This window comes from Arvicanthis niloticus, chromosome 1, assembly GCF_011762505.2.
Source record: "Arvicanthis niloticus isolate mArvNil1 chromosome 1, mArvNil1.pat.X, whole genome shotgun sequence".
In the NCBI taxonomy this organism is placed as follows: domain Eukaryota; kingdom Metazoa; phylum Chordata; class Mammalia; order Rodentia; family Muridae; genus Arvicanthis; species Arvicanthis niloticus.
Genome location: NC_047658.1, coordinates 99,863,895 through 99,882,528, shown reverse-complemented (window position 1 = coordinate 99,882,528; position 18,634 = coordinate 99,863,895). Strand labels below are relative to the sequence as shown.

Below are 18,634 nucleotides of genomic sequence, written 5' to 3'. Positions count from 1 at the left end.
CTGGTACAGTGTCCCCAAATCTGGGTCCAGAGCAGGAGGCTGTGAAGACTCCAGTCAAGCGGAGGCTGGGAATAACAGAGTCAGGAACCCACTGGGCAGGGGATCCCAGGTGCAGTGATGTTGATCAGGTGCGGCTGTGCTGTGGGTATCCCCAGTCTGCTGTATAGACAATTAAAGGGGAAGGTGCCTGGGCTGGGCTGCATCCTGGAAGACTTGAGTACCGTAGGGATTACAGACTAGGACCATCCCTATCCCATTTCCAGAATGGCCCTTCCTATCTTCACTTCACAGGATGATAGGCTAGGGCTGCCTGCTTGCCCTAGGAGTTCTCTGAAAAGTTCTTTCAGAACAAAGGCACCTCTGCAAGCTTCCTTTGTGTGACTTTATGCTGGCCTGTTTCTTGTTTATTTGGAGACCCGGTGCACATGGGGAGGCATGACAGCAGGCTTGTGCCCTAAGAAGGTGAATGACCCTGTTGTGTGGCCGCAGTCTTGGGGTCTTGGGTTTGACTTGGAGGTATCAGACTCTACTTAGTTCCATGCTGCCTCTTTGTTTACTTTTAACCAGGACCTGGGTTGTATTTGTGTGTTCATTCACACATGAAAATCCTAATACAACTTAGAGAGTCAGTTCTCCTTGTACACTGTGGGGGTCAAACTGAGGTCATCAGGCTTGGTGGCAAGTGCCTTTACCAGCTGATCCATCTCCCTAGCTCAGAGTTTTACTTTATGGGACAATTCAAGTGAGCTACAGAAATGTCCTCCTATTCGTTATTTGTCTGTGCACACACGCCCGTGCGTCTATGTATCTGTCTGTCCCCAGTCTTAGAAGTGACGTAGTGCCAGAGCCCTGCAGGTAACCTACAGTCATTAAACCTGTGATCTAGGAGCACTACCATCATTAACTGATAAGGCTGTGTCCCATCCTGCCTTGGACATCACAGCTCACGCCACGAGGCTTCTGTGCTCTCTGCTTACCTTGGCATTGGCCACTGAGATGGTCAGGGTGTCCCCTCGAGCCCCTTCGTACAATGGACTCAACTCGCTTTTCCTCTCTCCTTACAGGTATCCGCCCCCAAATCATGAACGGCCCCCTGCACCCCCGCCCCCTAGTGGCACTGCTGGATGGCAGAGACTGCACTGTGGAAATGCCTATCCTGAAGGACCTGGCCACCGTGGCCTTCTGCGATGCACAGTCCACTCAGGAAATCCATGAGAAGGTGGGTTACACCCTACCTTACCTGGGTCCCTCCAGGCCAGTGGATGTCAGTAAACACAGTTATACACAGGTGTGCATTGTGTGACGGCATTCCTGATGTCCTTAGCCCACTCTGCCACCCTCAGGCACTTGCCCATCAAGGCACCATCCAGCCATGTCTCCATCCCATAAGCCTGCTGACCAAATCTCCATGGGTGCCCCGGGCCTCTCACCTGTGACTCATGTCCCTGACAGGTGTTGAATGAGGCTGTGGGCGCCATGATGTACCACACTATCACGCTCACCAGGGAAGATCTGGAGAAGTTCAAGGCCCTGAGAGTAATAGTTCGAATCGGTAGTGGCTACGACAACGTGGACATCAAGGCTGCTGGTGAGCTCGGTGAGTCAGAGAGTTTTGCCGGATTCCCAGAAGCCATGCTCCGTGGACAGGAGAATGAGCAGAAGGCAGGATTCAGGGCTGTTGTCCTGGAGGTTGATTCTTGAGGGAGTCTTACTCCCCCTTGCTCCTGCAACTGTAGCGTCACCCCTGCCTTAGTACTCCCAGAAGGGTTAGGGACTGGAAGGTCTAGATGAGGTAAGCAGTAGCCTTGTGAGTTCCTCCCCAAAAGGCCCAGTCAACACACCAAAATAAGTGGACCATTGCCTGGCACCCATGTACAGAGGGTTTCCCAGAGATAGAATGACAGGCAGAAAGCCAAACAGGAAGGAGGGGTACCTGAATGGCACAGGGGACTCACTGTTCACCTCCATGAGGCTTGGTGTAACTCAGCACAGACCCAAGACACTGAGTCTGGGCTTAGGGGCACATTTGGAGTGTGGCCTCAGATTCCCAGTGTTTGGTCTGTGCCTGAAGTGTGCCACCTCTTATTCATGAGGCTCATAAGAGATGACTCAGAATGGGCGGAAACCCAAAGACTTGATGGCTGCCACAGCAGCCTGGCCATCCATAGCATGCGCTTGGGCCTGCCACCTGCTCCTGCCTCACCCCAAAGTCTCCTGTCACTCCTAGCACAGGAAAGCCAGGTGTCTATAATGCCTCACACAGTCATCTCTCCACCAGGCCTGAATCTAGACCTGACTGGTCTGTCCATAGCACAGGGAGATGCCTGCCACGCTGGTGGCTGAGGCAGCCTCAATCCAACTTCTGGGCACAGTCTGAGCCCACAGCTTTGAGAGAGGTGGGCCCTTGTTTTTGTTTTCAGTCTCTTTGCATTTAGGGAAGCTGTTTTTATGTACCTGAACCCTAAGGTAAGAACAGGGCAAAGAAAGCTGTACCTTGGCAGCACAGCCTCACAGGGGAAGACAGGCGACATCTCAGGTAAAGGAGGAGCAGCTGTACTCAGTTCCAGGCTTTCTACCCAAGTCCTGGGGAATGGTGTCTTCCTCTGTCCAGCCCAGCCAGCCACTTTCATTCATTTCCAGTTATAGCTTCTCTGAGTTCCTCTTTGACGTGATGTGAGGCAGCAAACAGGAGTTTAGCTCCCCGTGTGGTAGCACACACCTTTAATCCCAGCATGAGGGAGGCAGAGGCTAGCAGATCTGAGTTTGAGACCAGCCTAGTCTGCATAGTAAGTTTAAAGCTAGCCTTAGCTACATAGTGAGACCCTGTCTCCTAAAATAGGAAAAGGTGTCATTTCTGTGGCACAATCAGGTATGCTTATGTTTAAAAACAGGCATCTTGTCAGGAACAAAGCTGAGTTGGAACAATGTCGGGAGACACAGCTCCTCTCACACTGGTAGGCCATCCCCTGTTCTCTTCTCCAGCTGGAAAGAGTCCAGTTACACACACGGACGGAATGTGAATGTTAACGCCGTCACTGTGCTGGTTCACAGTGACTGGGCAGTAGCTAGCTGCTCAGAAGACCTCTACTCAGGAGGTGGGGGATAGTTAAAGACACCAAGTGAACTAACTTCCCTTCAATCGTGTCCTTTATCTCTGCATTTGTTAGTCAGCCTGCGGACCCTTTGGATTAGTAAGGCAGGGAATGGCAGGTATGCCCGGTTTCCGGAAGGGGGGTCCAGAAGCAGTGCACTTTACAGTGGACCTAGCAAGTAATTCACCTGCACCTGTGTGGAGCCTTCTGTAACTGTACGTGCAGCCCACCATCTGTGTACCAGGGGCATCACTTAAGGGCAAGACAGGCTCAGAAATCCACTCCTGACTCTAGCCCTGCAGAGAGCCTGCATAACACAGGTAGAGAAACACCCTTGGTCAGTCCTCAAAAAGCTGTCTAGCTATTTGGAGCCATTTAATGGTGGCTCCTTCGTAGCCTCATGTAACAATGGCCTTTCTCTGTGGACATTTAAACCATCCGACACTTGAAGATCACCCTGAGGAAAAGCATGTCCACGGAACTCTTTGAAGTACCTACAGAACACCCACCTCCAACTAACAATTTCTGTCAAGATGGTTCCTCCTCTTGTTCGGTTATTAATGCCCGTTATAACTTTACTTGCTTCCAGACGTAGGTCCCACCTCTCCACATGGGTACTGGATCAAGAGTGCCTTGTGGGTTGGGTTGAGCAGACATCCTTCCCTGCTTTCCCTCTGTATGTCCCAGTCTCACCATGCCTTTATCACAGGGGGACCTGCAGCACTGGCTGTCATTGGTCAGCTGAGGACAGCACTGAGCTATGGCTGGGCTCACAGCACGATCTGACTCACCTTCTACTGATGTTTGCATTAGACTGCATAAGATTCAAGCAGTCTCCATGACTGTTGCAGCTCTGGAAAAGGTCTGGGATTCTGGCCCTCCACTCTCTAAGACCTGCTAGAGCAGAGCCGAGGCCAAAGAACCCATTGGCTTTTGTCTGCTCCAGAGCTCCTTTGGGCTTCATATCAGCGGTGGAAAAGGGGGAGTTGGTCTGTCAGTGAGCTAAGACTCAAGGCCTTGGAGGATTTGGATACAGTGGTGAGGACTGCCCTGCCGAGCTTCAGAAACAGTCTGCTGAATGCTTGACCAACCCTCGACACTGGAGTGGCTCTCCTCCATTTCTAAGCAGGGTGCTTGGGGATCCCGGGCCTTCACTTACCTTGTGCTTGGCCATTGCCCTTTCAGGGATCGCTGTGTGCAACATCCCATCTGCTGCCGTGGAGGAGACCGCAGATTCGACAGTCTGCCACATCCTCAATCTCTATCGTCGGAACACATGGCTGTACCAGGCCCTACGAGAAGGCACACGGGTACAGAGTGTAGAACAGATCCGAGAGGTCGCCTCAGGAGCTGCTCGGATCCGAGGGGAAACATTGGGCCTCATTGGCTTTGGTAAGTGTCCTTTGAGAGGGGTTTGGTATAATGGGGGCGGGGAGGTAAAGGGTCAACTTGCTCAGCGCTAACATCTGAGCCTGTTCTACAAGAATGTTTCTATGTTGCTGGACAGGGACACAGTAGGAGTGCACCCTTTGCTGTCACGGAAAGGGGTATGCTTGGTAAATCTCCCCGGGGCAGAGGGTAATGGGTTGGCTGTGTGCTTGAATAGCAACCTGGGCCCATGGGTCCAGAAGGCTGCTGAATGCAGATGGTACCCGGCAGCAGTAACATGAAGCCACTTAAAGATTCAAGCCTGAGGGTAATGCCAGGCCACCATCTTAAAAATCTCTTGTGAGAATGGGACAAGGCATGATCTTTCTGGACCTGGTTGTTGCCATGGAGATAGTTGAGCAAAGGCCCTGGCATTATCAGTAAGTGAGGTGGGAGGGGTGGGGGTGAGGGCAAGGAAAGTTTGAGCAGTGATGGGAAGCAGACCAGTGCTGTTGCTGTTACCCACATGTGAGCTGGAATAGGCCCCCTAGCTGGTTGCCACCACTCATCTACTCTGTAACAAGAAGGGAATTATTTGGTTTCACTGCCTCCATTTCTGGGTCTGTAACTAGAGGTGGCAGCAAGGGATACATGCTTGCTACCTCTTGAGACTCAAGGGCAGCATGAGAACCACATGGGATAATTCAATTCTGGCTTCCAGAAAACATTTTCAATTTGCATCACCTTTAGCTCAGAGCTAGCTGAGAGTCTGAGGGTCATGGCTTCTGAGAGGCAGCTGGATAAGAGGGACGATTTGCTGGATGATCCCAGGGTCACTCATCTTTCTCCAGAGCGTGACTCCCTGGCCTCTGGAGCAGTCAGGGTCTGAGTTCAAGTGATGAGATGCTGGGGAAAGCTCTGTGAGAGGTTCCACAGGGCTTCAGCAATGCAGGTTCCATGGGTGAGCACTGCAGCACCCTCTGCTGGCATCCTCAGGTGCTTCCTGTGACTGACTCTAAAGTGGTCATCCTGATTTGGAAGCTCTTCTTGTGGCTTAGGATGCTCTCTGGGGAGGCTGTAGAGCCTGTGGGCAGATCTGAGCAGCCAGCCAACCTGTGGGAAGCTGTCTACATTTCTAGGGCCTTCAGATATCCCCGGCACATGAGCTGTCTATCAGCTCCCTTGCTAGCTCCTCTATATTCATGGCTGTTACAGTCTCCCTGGCTTTCTGCACAGCTGTGGTCTCCCTGACCCCCAGAGCTGTAGTGGACAGATAGGAAAAAAGGCTATTTGCTGGCTCCCCATTAGAGCGGCAGCGAGCCTGGTGGGGACCAACAGCACCCTCTTAGCCCTGCTGAAAAGCAACAAGAGAGCCTCGTGTGAACGAACCTGCCACAGAACTGAGCAGAGGTCTCTCAAGCTGCCTGCCACATTTATAAAAATTGTCTAGGTATTTGCCTATCAGGATTTGATTTTTTTTTTCTCTCCCCCTCCTTTTTTTTTTTTTTTTAAGAGAGAGAGAGACAGGGTTTCTCTGTGTAGCCCTGGCTTTCCTGGAACTCACTCTGTAGACCAGGCTGGCCTTGAACTCAGAAATCTGCCTGCCTCTGCCTCCCAAGTGCTGGGATTAAAGGTGTGCACCACCACTGCCCTGCTTAATTTTGTTTTTAATTTGGCACACAATGTTGTAGATACCATTATGGCATTTTTTTTTAATGTGCCTTATTAAAAATTAGTACACTTCTCATCAAGTTAATCTTTACTCCGGGGCGGTCTACACTTACCTGTGTGTGTACTGCCAAATAAAAGGGTTTTGTCTTAACACGGGCTGTGCCCTTAGGTTTCCGTCTACAGGGACTGTGATTTTTGACAGTGCGTTAGACAAGAAGCTCTCTGGGTCAGAGTAGAAAGCAGTCAAAGCCTGAGTGTGAGTCGATAAGACGCAGCTTCACTGAGAGTGGCACCGTCCATATGGGGTGTTTAGATCTGTATTGGTAATCTGGGCTCCTGCCACCTCCTGAGGTACAGAGGCCTCAGGCCAAAGTTAGGAGAAAGAATCATTATCCTCTAAGGCATGGACCACATAGTGGGGTCCTCAATCCCATGTTTCAAGGATGTCACTGAGTCCCTGTCTCCGTCACACTTCCTGCCACCTTCCACTGTCCAGTCCTGTTTGCTCCTTTGCCACGCACAGCGGTGTGGCTAGTCCAGCTCCTGGTCAGCTGTGTCTTCCAAGGGAGATGACGTCGTCGACACTGCAGCTGTCCCTCTCTGTCTTAGTGACCTTAGTAGTCCTTCACGGTGGGGGGTGGGGTGCTACCAACCAGGTTAACTGTCGGCTGCATCTTCCCTTCTAACTGTCCTCATCTTCACACTGTATGTGGATCTGTATGTGGGTGCACACCTGCCACGGAGTACACTTGGAGGTCAAAGAGCAAGCAGAGTTGGTTCTGCTTCTACCATGTGGGTTCCTTGTCAGACCTGGCAGCTGGGACTTTACCCACTGAGCCATCAACACTGACCTGCTCATCTATTTGAATTGTCTTGTTGTTGTTTGGGGGTGGGGCTTGTTGTTGGGCAGTTTTATTATTGTTGTGTGTTTCTGCTGTTGTCTTTTGAGACAGGGTCTCTCACTACGTAGCTAGCTCTGGCTGTCCTGGAACTCACTCTGTAGACCAGTCTGGCCTCAAATTCACAGAGATCCACCTGCCTCTGCTTCCAGGGTGCTAGAATTAAAGGCATGCAGCACTGTGCCTCTGTTGAATAGGGTTTTAAATAAGGTGTACTTTGGAGTCTGCCTACTGGAAATCCAGTCAAACCTAAATCCAGTCATGCTAAAAACTGGTGAAACAGGAAGTGATGTCAAGGAGGGAACTGTGGGTTTGAGCAATGGATGGCCATTCTGGAGTTCAGAGGGCTCTTGTGGCCCACTATCTGACATATAATATGATTTGGAGTATCCTAGACTACGTGCTAAAACTGCATTTCAGAATCTATCAACCTTTAGGGACAATGGTGCTTTGACCATCATAACCCTCTGAGAGGCAAGTCCAACAGAGGTCAGGGTAGAAACATTGATGTTCATGTACTGAGAGCAACAAGGAACGACAGTGACACTTAAACCTGCCACACAGAAGTGAGAGAACAGGACAGGGAAGCATATTGGTGCTGTCTGGAGCTGAGGAAAGAACATGTGACATCCATTACATTCTAACTGGGTATTGGTTTGAAAGTGTCCATGATAAATAATTATTTAACAGAATCCTTTGGCTCGTCAGCTAAGATTGTGTGCTGTTCCCTCAGAGGGTCCAAGTTTGGTTACCAGCATCCATACTGGGCAGTTTACAACTCTCTGTAACGCCACCTGTGGGGGAGACATTTTCTCAATGGAGATTACCTCCCTTCAGATAACTCTAGCTTGTGTCAAGTTGACCTAAGACTTGCCAGCACAGATTTCCCTCCTCTGGCCTCTGGGTACCTGCATGTTACATGCACAGACCATAGACATATAACATAAAGCTGGTTTTGTTTTGTTTTGTTTTGTTTTTTAAAAAGCCTGTGGCTGATAGAAACATTCAGTCTGAGGGGACTCATTCTACTTTGGCATGGTAACACAGTAGCACTTTCCAGCAAAGATGATAATCTCTTGTCCATCATGGGCTAAAGGGGACAGCACACAAGATCTGCAGGCCTTACTTACCTGGACATTCTCTCTCTGCACAGGTCGCACAGGGCAGGCCGTTGCTGTTCGAGCCAAGGCCTTTGGATTCAGCGTCATATTTTATGACCCCTACTTACAGGATGGGATAGAGCGGTCTCTAGGCGTTCAAAGGGTCTACACCCTACAGGACTTGCTGTATCAGAGCGACTGTGTCTCCTTGCACTGCAATCTGAATGAGCACAACCATCACCTCATCAATGACTTCACTATCAAACAGGTAACTTGAAAGCAGATGTGCTCAGACTTAGCTTGGCTGCAGTTTAACTGCAACTGCCGTGGGCACAGCAGACTGCAGGGAAGTGTCCCTGGGTCAAATCAGTAATAGGGGTTAGGACCCAGCTGGCTTCCATCCATCTGTTCAGGCAGACAAGCAAGTGACTTGACTAGCACAGTTACAACCTTCTGTACCTTGTGGTCCTGTCAAGAAGGAAAATACTCCTGGTCTACTTTAATGATCAAGACTTCCAAACCTCTTCCCCCGAAGTGCTGCCTATAGTGGAGAAACACCAGACCCACAGAGCTAGCTCCTAGCTTGCCCAACTTTGTCTTGTAAGCTTCTGTTCCAGAGATTCCTCCCGCCTCTACCATGAGATATAGCCAGCTTCTTTTCTTTTGCAGATGAGGCAAGGGGCATTCCTTGTGAATGCAGCCCGAGGTGGCCTGGTAGATGAGAAAGCCTTAGCTCAGGCCCTCAAAGAAGGCAGGATACGAGGAGCTGCTCTGGATGTCCATGAGTCCGAGCCCTTCAGGTATGTGTGCTGCTGGGTGTGCTTCTAGCTTCCTACTGGGACGGGGTGGGAGGGGGCTAATTCCACATCTGATCTGACACTTGGAATTTGAAGAACCTTCTTTTTGGTTTTTCAAGGCAGGGTTTCTCTGTGTAGCCCTGGCTGTCCTAGAACAAGCTCTATAGACCAGGCTAGCCTCGAACTCAGAAATCTGCCTGCTTCTGCCTCTGCCTCTGCCTCCCAAGTGCTAGGATTAAAGGCGTGCGCCACCATTGCCCGGCTTGAAGAACCTTCTAACACAAGTTCCTGAGTCGGAAATTCTGCAAATGATGCTTAGTAGTCACTGTTTTGCTGCAAGGACTCTGCAGTACTGTGATAAGATCCCCAAAGGACAGTAGAGAGGGCAGAGGCAAAAAAGCAAGATGGTGGTGTCTTTCTGAGTAGACCTTGGAGTATTCATGCTGGCTGAAGGGATCTCTTGACTGACTTTTTTGCTCTCTTTTTTTGCTATAGTTGTGGTCACTTGTTCCTCAGTACCCAACCCTAATGAACTTGATACAGGGCTTCCCTGTTCTCTGCTAACACACACAGCTACTGTCTCACACGACCTCAAGGCCTCCTATATGGGTAGTAATTGTATTAAACGTATCCCAGTTTTAATGAATACTTTCCATCCACCCAGCTTCGCTCAGGGCCCATTGAAGGATGCTCCAAATCTCATCTGCACACCGCACACAGCCTGGTACAGTGAACAAGCATCTCTAGAGATGAGGGAAGCAGCTGCCACTGAGATCCGCCGAGCAATCACAGGTGAGCCCCCAATACTCAACATGTTGCTTTTTGTATTTGGTTTTATATGAACTCTGAACTAGATTTCAAGGAGAAATCCTATAGTCCAATAACAGAGAGAGGGTAGCTGAAGACAGGCAAGAAGACCACTTTCTTAGTGGCATAGGCTGAAGCCACTATGTATAATAGGAAAGTTCTGTGACCTTAAAAATAAACATTTGGCTCAAGCTGCTAAAGGAATCTCCTTCCCAACCTAAGTTCAATCACAGGAACCCACATAGGTGTCCTCTGACTTCCAGGCATGTGCCACGGTGTACACACACACTAAGCAAATGCTTCAAAAAATAATGTGTATGATTAATTAATTACAACCCTCTTCCTTTAGGTCGCATCCCAGAAAGCTTACGAAACTGTGTCAACAAAGAATTCTTCGTGACTTCAACTCCTTGGTCAGTCATTGACCAGCAAGCAATTCATCCCGAGCTCAATGGTGCCACATACAGGTGAGAAGAACTGAGGTTATCTGGGCCTGACAGCATCACGTTAGGAAAGGAGGCAGGAAAAACCCAGACCTGAGTAGTTGATATAATCTTGGCCCTTAAAAGAAAATCAGCCATTTGGACATCTTTTGTATTATATTTTCAATGCCTAAAATCCCTTGGGTAAATCACTTTCCAGGGTGTTAGGGTGAGGAGCTGTTGAGGTTGGTTTGATTTTTGAGACAGTGTATACCCAAACTGGCTTCAAACTGATGCACTTCCTTTATATGTGTATATAACCCCATGACCAGCCCAGCAAATTCTGTGCAGAATGTAGGAGATGCAGACAAGAAGGGCTCCATAGTAGTCCCCTTAGGTTTAAGGTGGTAACCCAGGTAAAATGACCTCCAAGGAAGGCCACTGCAGACTCTGCCTCCTTTTACATTAATGAGATGAGCATTTTCTGGTTTGACTCTTCTGTCAAGAAGAAACACTTAAAAGGAAGCAGTAGTGTCATTTGTGGGGTTTGTCATGATTGACCTCCATCATTGCTGGCTTCTAGGGAAATTAATCAATTTCACTGCTTATAAAAGAGAAAGAAGCCACCTTTTAAAAAGGTATCCTTTGGCTCTCTGAATACTTAGCAACATATGGGGCCAAATCATCCTTTACTTATGCACATACCATAATATTGCCATGACAACTAAAAGCGTGACAGGACATTATCACATTATTCATTCTAGTCCTGGTGCTTGAAAAAGTTAGAGGGATGAGACTGGGTTTATACTTTATATGTGAAAGCTCTGAAAAAGCTGTGTATTTGCTTCTGGATCACATGGCTCTTATATTCCACCCAGTCTCATCTTTGTTATTTGAGATTCTTTGGTTCTCTTTATGACATAGTCACACCGTAGTCCAAGTTAGCCTCAAACTCATGGAAACCCTCATGAACCCCCTGCCTTGAATAGTAGGTCACCTTGAGTTGTGGTGAGCCAATCTTATCTTCTGTGCCCTCAGACATGCTTGTGCACATTACATCATCACATTCCTGTTCATTCATGTTAGTATCCACCCTAAAAGCCCCACTCTTCCTTCAACTCATAAATCTCTAGAACATTCCATGGGGCTGCAAGGGATCAGAGCTTGGAATACTCTTGAATGAATGGTGCTGAGAGGTGCTGGGGTCAGGTTGGCTTCCACAGTGTGAGATACCATCCTTGCTACCTCAGTTGTTACACAGGGTTTGGTAACTCTCTAACTCTCATACTATGTTAAGTCACATCGTGTCTAAGAACCAGATGCCCTGTCGGCAGCTCATACACATAGTACCTAGTGAATGTCTCCACATACAAAGGCATAAGACCAACAACCAGTCATCCTCTCCTGGGTACTTAGGACTAACCAGCCTAAAGGATTCACTGTTTCCCTAGTGAGTTCAGCCATCACAGTAGTGACTTAAGAGGTTAATGAGCCACAAGTCCATTCCTCAGTTCTGGAAGTAAAAGTCCCAGGACATGAATACATCCTGTAGAGGAACCTGGAAGTGCCCCATTCTCCCACTTACCCCAAAATTCCATCTTCTAGTATATTAAGATTTGAACATGAAAATTTAGGAAGAAACAAGCTTAATAGCCATATCAAGTACTTTGTGAAATAAGCAGGGGCATCACAAAGTCATCTTACCCGACTATTTTTTCCAAAGGCAACCTTGAGCTTAACCAGTACAGTGTGCTTTGGGATTAAGGATAACAAACCTTTGTGTACTATCTGATGAGAAGTGGGAAAAGGCTATTTGGCAAATCTAGCCTGAACTTAAAGGCCTTGTTTCTGTGTGTTCCTTAGGTATCCACCAGGCATTGTAGGTGTGGCTCCAGGAGGGCTTCCTCCAGCTATGGAAGGGATCATCCCTGGAGGCATCCCTGTGACTCACAACCTCCCCACAGTGGCACACCCTTCCCAAGCTCCCTCCCCCAACCAGCCCTCAAAACACGGGGACAATCGAGAGCACCCCAACGAGCAATAGCAGAGAATGCCTGAAGGTAATCATTCAGATAAACTTGGGACCAAGAGACAGTAGAAAATGGATGAATTTGATGGTCTTTTAAACTGACCCTGGACATCACTGATACTGCAGTGTTAAAGCCACAAAGCTAGAAAACTGAAGATGTTCTCTGCTTCCAAGGTGTGGGAAGACTAGGACGTGATTATTAACGACCAACTTCTGTTATTGTGTGTTAAGTTTTTCATCTGTGCATCAAATCACAAAGAATAAATAGAGCTTTTCCTTTATCAATCCCCTGGGCACAGCAGGGTCCTGCACAGCTTGCTCTAGAGTGTTGCATCAAGAGCTCCGAATACCAATAAAAAGTTGAGAGGAAATCCCCATCAAGACTAGTCCCTTTGGTCTCCAGGGCTGGTGCCTCATTTGCTGATAGGAAGATTAAAATTAAGACAAGATGGGGAGGACACTGTTTGCCTGTGTAGACATCTCCGCCACAGGATTGAAGAAGTAAAAGCTCCTATACAGAAGGTTTCACATCTGAGCAGCAAAGTCGGTTCTGAGTTCAGTAAAACCTTCTGATACAAAAACAAAAAAAAAAAAAAAACAAAAAAAGGAAAAGAACAAAAGAAAAAAGTATTAAGTTTCACAAGCTGTTTGTACTCAAATATATTTTCTCAGTTTCAGATCCTCAGCTATTTTATTGAGTGGAAAGTCTTGGACAAGAAGGGTTCAAGAAGAATAATGTTGCATTTCCTTATGTCTCAGGAAACACTTTTTATGGTAACTTGTCAGATTGTCTATGAACAAACCCACTTTTTTAGACATTGATAAATTCTTTTCTTCACGTGATATTTTATACAAGAACACTTCAGATGTGCTATTAGATGTGACTGATTTTAACAAATCCTATTAGATTTGTATCAGCTAGTTACATGTTCTATTCATAGTCTTTTGTGAATCATTGTCTTTTTGTTTCTAAAGATGGCCTATTTTGAGCCTTTGTATAGGTACATTCCTGTTTTTGTGACACAAGAAAAACTTTAAACTGTCCCAAACAGAAAAATAATGGCTATCAGATGTTTTGCTTTAGTGTGAGTTATCGTTACTGTATTTGTTTATTGTAAAGGTGGACATTTTAGCATTCAGTGCAGTTTTCAATAAAACGTAATTAAAATTTCTTTTAAGTCCTGACATTTAAGTACATCTCACCTATGTAAAAGCTAGCTCTTGAGATGTCATCACACTGTTAGTCAGCCAGTTTCCAACTCTTTGTGGTGACAGTGTCTGATCTTACAGAAGTCCCAATTAGGCAGGCTATCCTGAAGAGGAGTCAGTGCTTTGGAGTGAAGTCAATTCCAGAAACAAAACTGGTTAACTTTTAGAATTTTGATTTTAATATGCCCAAATGTAGGATGTGAACTCTTTTTGATTGGGGGAAAAGGGGAAGGGGAAATAACCTAAGCTAATACTTACGAAGTGGCCACAGACTTCCACTTGTACTTACCTTCTAAAGTAGCAGTCAATGCTTTTAAAACTCACAATTCCAAGGTTCAAGAGAAAATGAAATGTCTTACAGTGTAAGCCTGCCTGGCTGCCTTCTTTTTAGGAGGGTGCTCCACCTTAACTGCCCTATAAAATGAGCTCACAGATCTCTGAAAAAGAGGCCCCAACCATCTACAAGCCAGTATTTTACTTAACATTGCTATGTCTAGTGTAGTAAACCTAACGGTCAGAAACAGAAAGTCAGATCTGAATCCATGGTGTGCCTAGGTTTTGTTTAATTAGATCGTGGTTGCTCAAACAGTCCTTTAGAAATGATTATATATAAACTGACTCCAAAGAACAACATCAGGATAAAAACAAAGTACTGGTTTCACCTTAGAAAAAGAACCATAAAGTTCATGTAGTTATAAAAGTATTACTGTCCAGTCCATCTAAAGATACCTACACCTGCCACCCAGCCATGTATAATCTTTGACAAAGGACGGCTTTACACTTTCTTGGGACAATAATTATGGCTGTTGGTTTAGTTCAAGAGCTTAACATAGCACTGATTTCCCCAAGTGTTGGCCTTTTCATACCCAGCAGTCTGCTATAGAAACTAACAAAAGCCCCATTCCAAGAAAAGGAGCCTTCTTTAATTCTTTCCCACAGGGAAGAATAGGTACCTATCAATTTATATGTGGTCAGGATCACTGGTCATGAATAAATAAATAGATAAATAGATAAATAAATATAGAGGTAACTCGGAAAAGGACACTCAAGAAACTACAATATGCAGAACAAGACTCAGTCCTGAGCCTGACGTACCACAAGGTTTGGGTACAATGCAGATGCACCCGGAGACCAGTTTTTACCTCTTAGCTCTTTGTGGCTCATTTGGGAGGAAGGTGGCTTAACTGGATCTCTGCCTCCTAAAAAAATCAATTCTACACATGGAGGTCAGCTATTCTAGATGCTATGGATGCTAAGTACTTAGAATGACAGCCTTCTATCGACTTGGTTATCATTCGCTGATCAAAATGAAAACGAAATAGTCAATTTGTAGAAAAACATTTAACTACTGGAACAGTAACATTTACCAGTATTGTTACCACAATTCATTTATATGGCGTCACCTACTATGAAAATTACTTTCTGGTTTTAGCATGCAGCATAAATGAATGACCTTTCATCCTGGGAACACCTTTTTACCAAGTGTTCACAAGAGAGAACTAAAGACATAACAGCTCATAGGTATTTTTTCTTTTTAGTATTCCAGCAAACTTAAAAGTTGTGCACACTTCAATACCATCTCATCAGAAAAACAAGATTTAAAGGTTTCACAGCCTTTTCATTAAAGGGGGAAAAAAAGGAAATGTGTGTATTTGCTACTTTCCAACTGCTTGCCACGTCAGTCTAAGTGCTTATCAGGACACTACATGTTGTGTGTCTGAGGAGGTCAGAAATGTTCACCCAGTACTAACATATGCCTGAAGTGGTCAATTAATACACTCCATAAATTTTTTTCTAAAAGTATAGTTTTAACTTTAAATAATGGCTATAACTAACCAACGTTCAAAAACTCTCAGAATACACATAAACTGATGATACAATGCATTGACCACCTTACTGCATTTTAAAAATCTTTATTCTGTACTGAACTGTATTCCCAATCAGCCTAAGCAAAGGCATGCCCTTAATACAGGATCTGCTTAGAGCAGAGGTGACAAAGACAGGAAAAATCTGAAGACTGTCTGCATGGCCGCCTGGGAACAGAACAGGTTGAGTCCAAGTGACTGTCACATAACCCACCCAATGATGAGTGAGCCTGCGCCCTTTCCATCGATCCATCCAGGGTATACGTGCAAAAATGCACCTACCCAGAGTCGAGTAAGAACCCCCCTTACAGGGCACTCTTCCAAACAAATAAATATCTAAATAAGGAAAAGGGCAAATCAGAAAACTTGAAAACAACAGAAACTAAAACCCTCTTCAAAAACAAGAGACAATGTTTATGTTAAGTCCACTCCAAAAACTTGCTAGTTTTTCTTGCAGTTTGTTCCTAAGGGTTTGATTTTTTTATTTTATTGGGCACAACAGGAACTAAATTATTAATAAAATAAAGGCTTGTTTATTTTTATCTTGCCGTGGATAATTTGTACAAAGTTTCCAAATCTCTGAAACAATGGGAAATGGGTCTTGTAAGGTGGGAGCAGAATGTCAGGTGCTAAGGAGAGTATGTATCTCAATGGTTTGTCTGCTATGTGCTTTTTGTGAGTGCCCATGCTGGGAAATGGTCTGCGTAACATGAAGATGCTGGTGCACTTTTCCTAGTACACAACTTCTTAAACAACCACATGCGTTACATTCATAGACACATTTACAATGTGAAAGAAAAAAAGTTCTGTCAATAAAATTAGGTTTTTTTTTTCTTTTTTCTTTTTCTTTTTTTTCTTTTTTTTTTTCTTTTTTACAAACTGTAGTTCAACCAAAGTTCTCCATCTCCTCATGCAGATGCACTCAATTCTCTCCAGTGAGTGTGAAACAAAGATAACTTGGGAGCAGATCCGGCAGGGTATGGCTCACTCCATGCTGCATATTCTGCTTCGGATACCACACTAACTTTGGGGCCATCCCAGACCTGATGCCTTGGTCTTTTTTTCTCCTTAGGTGTTTTCATTCATCCTCATCATCCTCATCTTCCTCTCCATCAGACAGGGATGTACAAGGTCGGATCTGTCTGTAGCGGTCAAGCCATTTTTCTACCATTTGTGTGACTAAGGGGTGGTTTCTCCGGCGAGAGCTTTTCTGCATGGCCACTAGAACTCCCCCTTCAGTCACACAGCAGTCCAGCCACTCTCTGAGCAGTTTCTCTTGCTGCTCCTCATTACCTAGCTTTTAGAGGAACATGAGGAAAAGGCAAAGTAACACAGTAAGTCAGACACTTGGTAGGAATAACCGGCAGCTCCTATGATAATGCAAAAGCAAACAACTGTTTCCACTCCAACCTTTCTTGAGTTTTATCATTAAAACCTAGGTTTTTGTGGTTGAAATTAAATGAGGAAACAGCCTCCTTCACAAAAGGGTCTAAGAGAATACCCCTACAAGGTAATTTATTTGACATGCCCTCCGAAAAAATACCAAGAAGGGTATCAGTTTCAGACATGACAAGGTAAGTTCACTGGGTAAAAACTACATTTGGGCTGAGTTGTACAAGTTATGGCCTATAAATTCTTTTCCTTGATACTGTGCTTGTATGTGTTTTGTGGGAATTACTAGAATACATAATAAATAGCCAATAATTTTCTAGAACATGGGCTTTCTGGGTATTCTTTTCACTACCTCTCTGGCTGGTCTACACTGATTCAAGGCTAGCCTCATCTACACGGGGGGGGGGGGGGGGGGGGGGAACTGTCTCAAAGAATCAAGACTAATACCTCTCTAAGCCACAAGTAAAAACGCTGTAATGCTTACAGAAAAAAGGAGTTCCGATCATTCACAGGTATAATGAGTGCCTTAGCACTACAGATGTCATCACTTCTGGAAGGCAGGTAACAGGCAGGTTAACAGGACAACATGCTACTTACCTCCTGAGCAGACAGGAAGTGCACATGGAGGAGCTTCCTTTCACTGTCAACCAGAGGCAAAAATGTGATGGTGACATCATCATCAGTGTTCAGATTAGCACCAGCACCTCGGTTGCCATACCCATCATTCTCCATGGCAACCAAAGCAGAGAAGTGGCCCCTTGTATATCCCAGAGCAATTGGACTTTTCCAACAAAAACTCTGTTCCCACAGCAAAGGCAGGTAAACCCCTGGAAAAAAGAAAGAGCACGAGGAGCAAGTGCCCATCCAACCCCCACATCCACTGTTCTCCCTCCTAAGATACAGAAGCTGCCCTGACCCTTCTTCCCCTAATTTTTTTTTTTTCCTTTGAAGCCACAGCTATATAATCATAGTAAACAAGACTACCAGGGTGTTCTTGAGTTATGGCTTACCTTGAAACCGAGTATATCCTAAAGTTTCTCCCCGGAAACTCTTATAATATTTTACTCCATAAACTATAATTGGTCGTCTAAGAATATGTGCAAGTACAAAAATGTGTGTCTGTTCCAAACTTGCTCCAGGCTGTACACAAAAAGAAAAGACAATTTTTCTTAGAAACATTACCAGTCTCAAACTTCTGTGTAAAAAAATAATGCTATCTTCAGTGTACTCTTTCAATTCCTTCTTTTTCCAAGAAGAAAGCCTTGTCTAATTAAAGACACTGACTTGCTGAATGGCAAAGTCCAGTGGTATTATAATAGAAATCTCTGGTGTCTGTAAGTATTGTGTTCATTATCCAAGCTCATGAGCAGAACAGATATAGACAATGATTTTGAAATATCCCTTGCTATCCAATCTTAGCAATCCTAGCAATTTCAGGAAACAGGTTCAGATAGCAAGGAACCCTTCATAAAGTGACATTTTACTATGAAAGTCCTACCTATGAAGTTCTGAACACAGCTTTACTGTGTACAAAGCTAAAAGGCAATATTAACCAGATGGAGTCCACCCACCAACTATAGCCACTCTAATCACATGGCCATGCGGTATGCACAATTTAACCACAAATGGCCCAAACAAAAGGAACTTCCGTATCAGGGTTCAAAGAACCAGGTTGGGCAAATGGTCATCTGTTCAAAGTAAAGTAGACTGCAATTCCTTTTTTCTCTTAACCTGTAACACATGAATATAGTCATGAGGGAGCAATCTAAAGAATGCCAATTTCTAACACCAAGCCTGACAGTTCAGTTCCATCCTTTAAGTACCTAGAGTGTGAACTTGAACCCAACAACTGGAGCTAATAGAGGTAAAAATGGCATAACCTGTCTGATACTAAGAATGAGAACTTGTTTCTGATGGCTGTTGGCCTTATGCAACAGAGTTCTACACTGAAAGGTACTGACTACTGTTTGTTAGAACCTAAGA

At 45.5% G+C, this 18,634-nt stretch overlaps 2 protein-coding genes across 16 annotated transcripts in view; one reads left to right on the top strand and one right to left on the bottom strand.

Annotated features, from left to right (window-relative positions):
- Ctbp2 (C-terminal binding protein 2) overlaps positions 1–13,357 on the top strand; it is a 133,854-nt gene extending 120,497 nt beyond the window's left edge. For all 8 annotated transcript variants that reach the window (XM_034485982.2, XM_034485980.2, XM_076912129.1 and 5 more), the window contains 8 exons: positions 1,065–1,219; positions 1,453–1,597; positions 4,278–4,484; positions 8,184–8,398; positions 8,800–8,930; positions 9,592–9,719; positions 10,084–10,201; positions 12,020–13,357. In XM_034485982.2, the coding sequence (XP_034341873.1) occupies positions 1,065–1,219; positions 1,453–1,597; positions 4,278–4,484; positions 8,184–8,398; positions 8,800–8,930; positions 9,592–9,719; positions 10,084–10,201; positions 12,020–12,200 (1,280 nt within the window). In that variant the 3' untranslated portion in view covers positions 12,201–13,357. The remainder of the gene's footprint in view (positions 1–1,064; positions 1,220–1,452; positions 1,598–4,277; positions 4,485–8,183; positions 8,399–8,799; positions 8,931–9,591; positions 9,720–10,083; positions 10,202–12,019) is intronic.
- A 583-nt stretch (positions 13,358–13,940) lies between these two features.
- The window catches only part of Zranb1 (zinc finger RANBP2-type containing 1), a 56,834-nt gene continuing 52,140 nt past the window's right edge, over positions 13,941–18,634 (bottom strand). For all 8 annotated transcript variants that reach the window (XM_076912141.1, XM_076912133.1, XM_076912147.1 and 5 more), the window contains 3 exons: positions 17,662–17,791; positions 17,249–17,478; positions 13,941–16,556 (listed from right to left, as the gene is read on the bottom strand). In XM_076912141.1, coding sequence (XP_076768256.1) covers positions 16,338–16,556; positions 17,249–17,478; positions 17,662–17,791 — 579 coding nt within the window. In that variant the 3' untranslated portion in view covers positions 13,941–16,337. The remainder of the gene's footprint in view (positions 16,557–17,248; positions 17,479–17,661; positions 17,792–18,634) is intronic.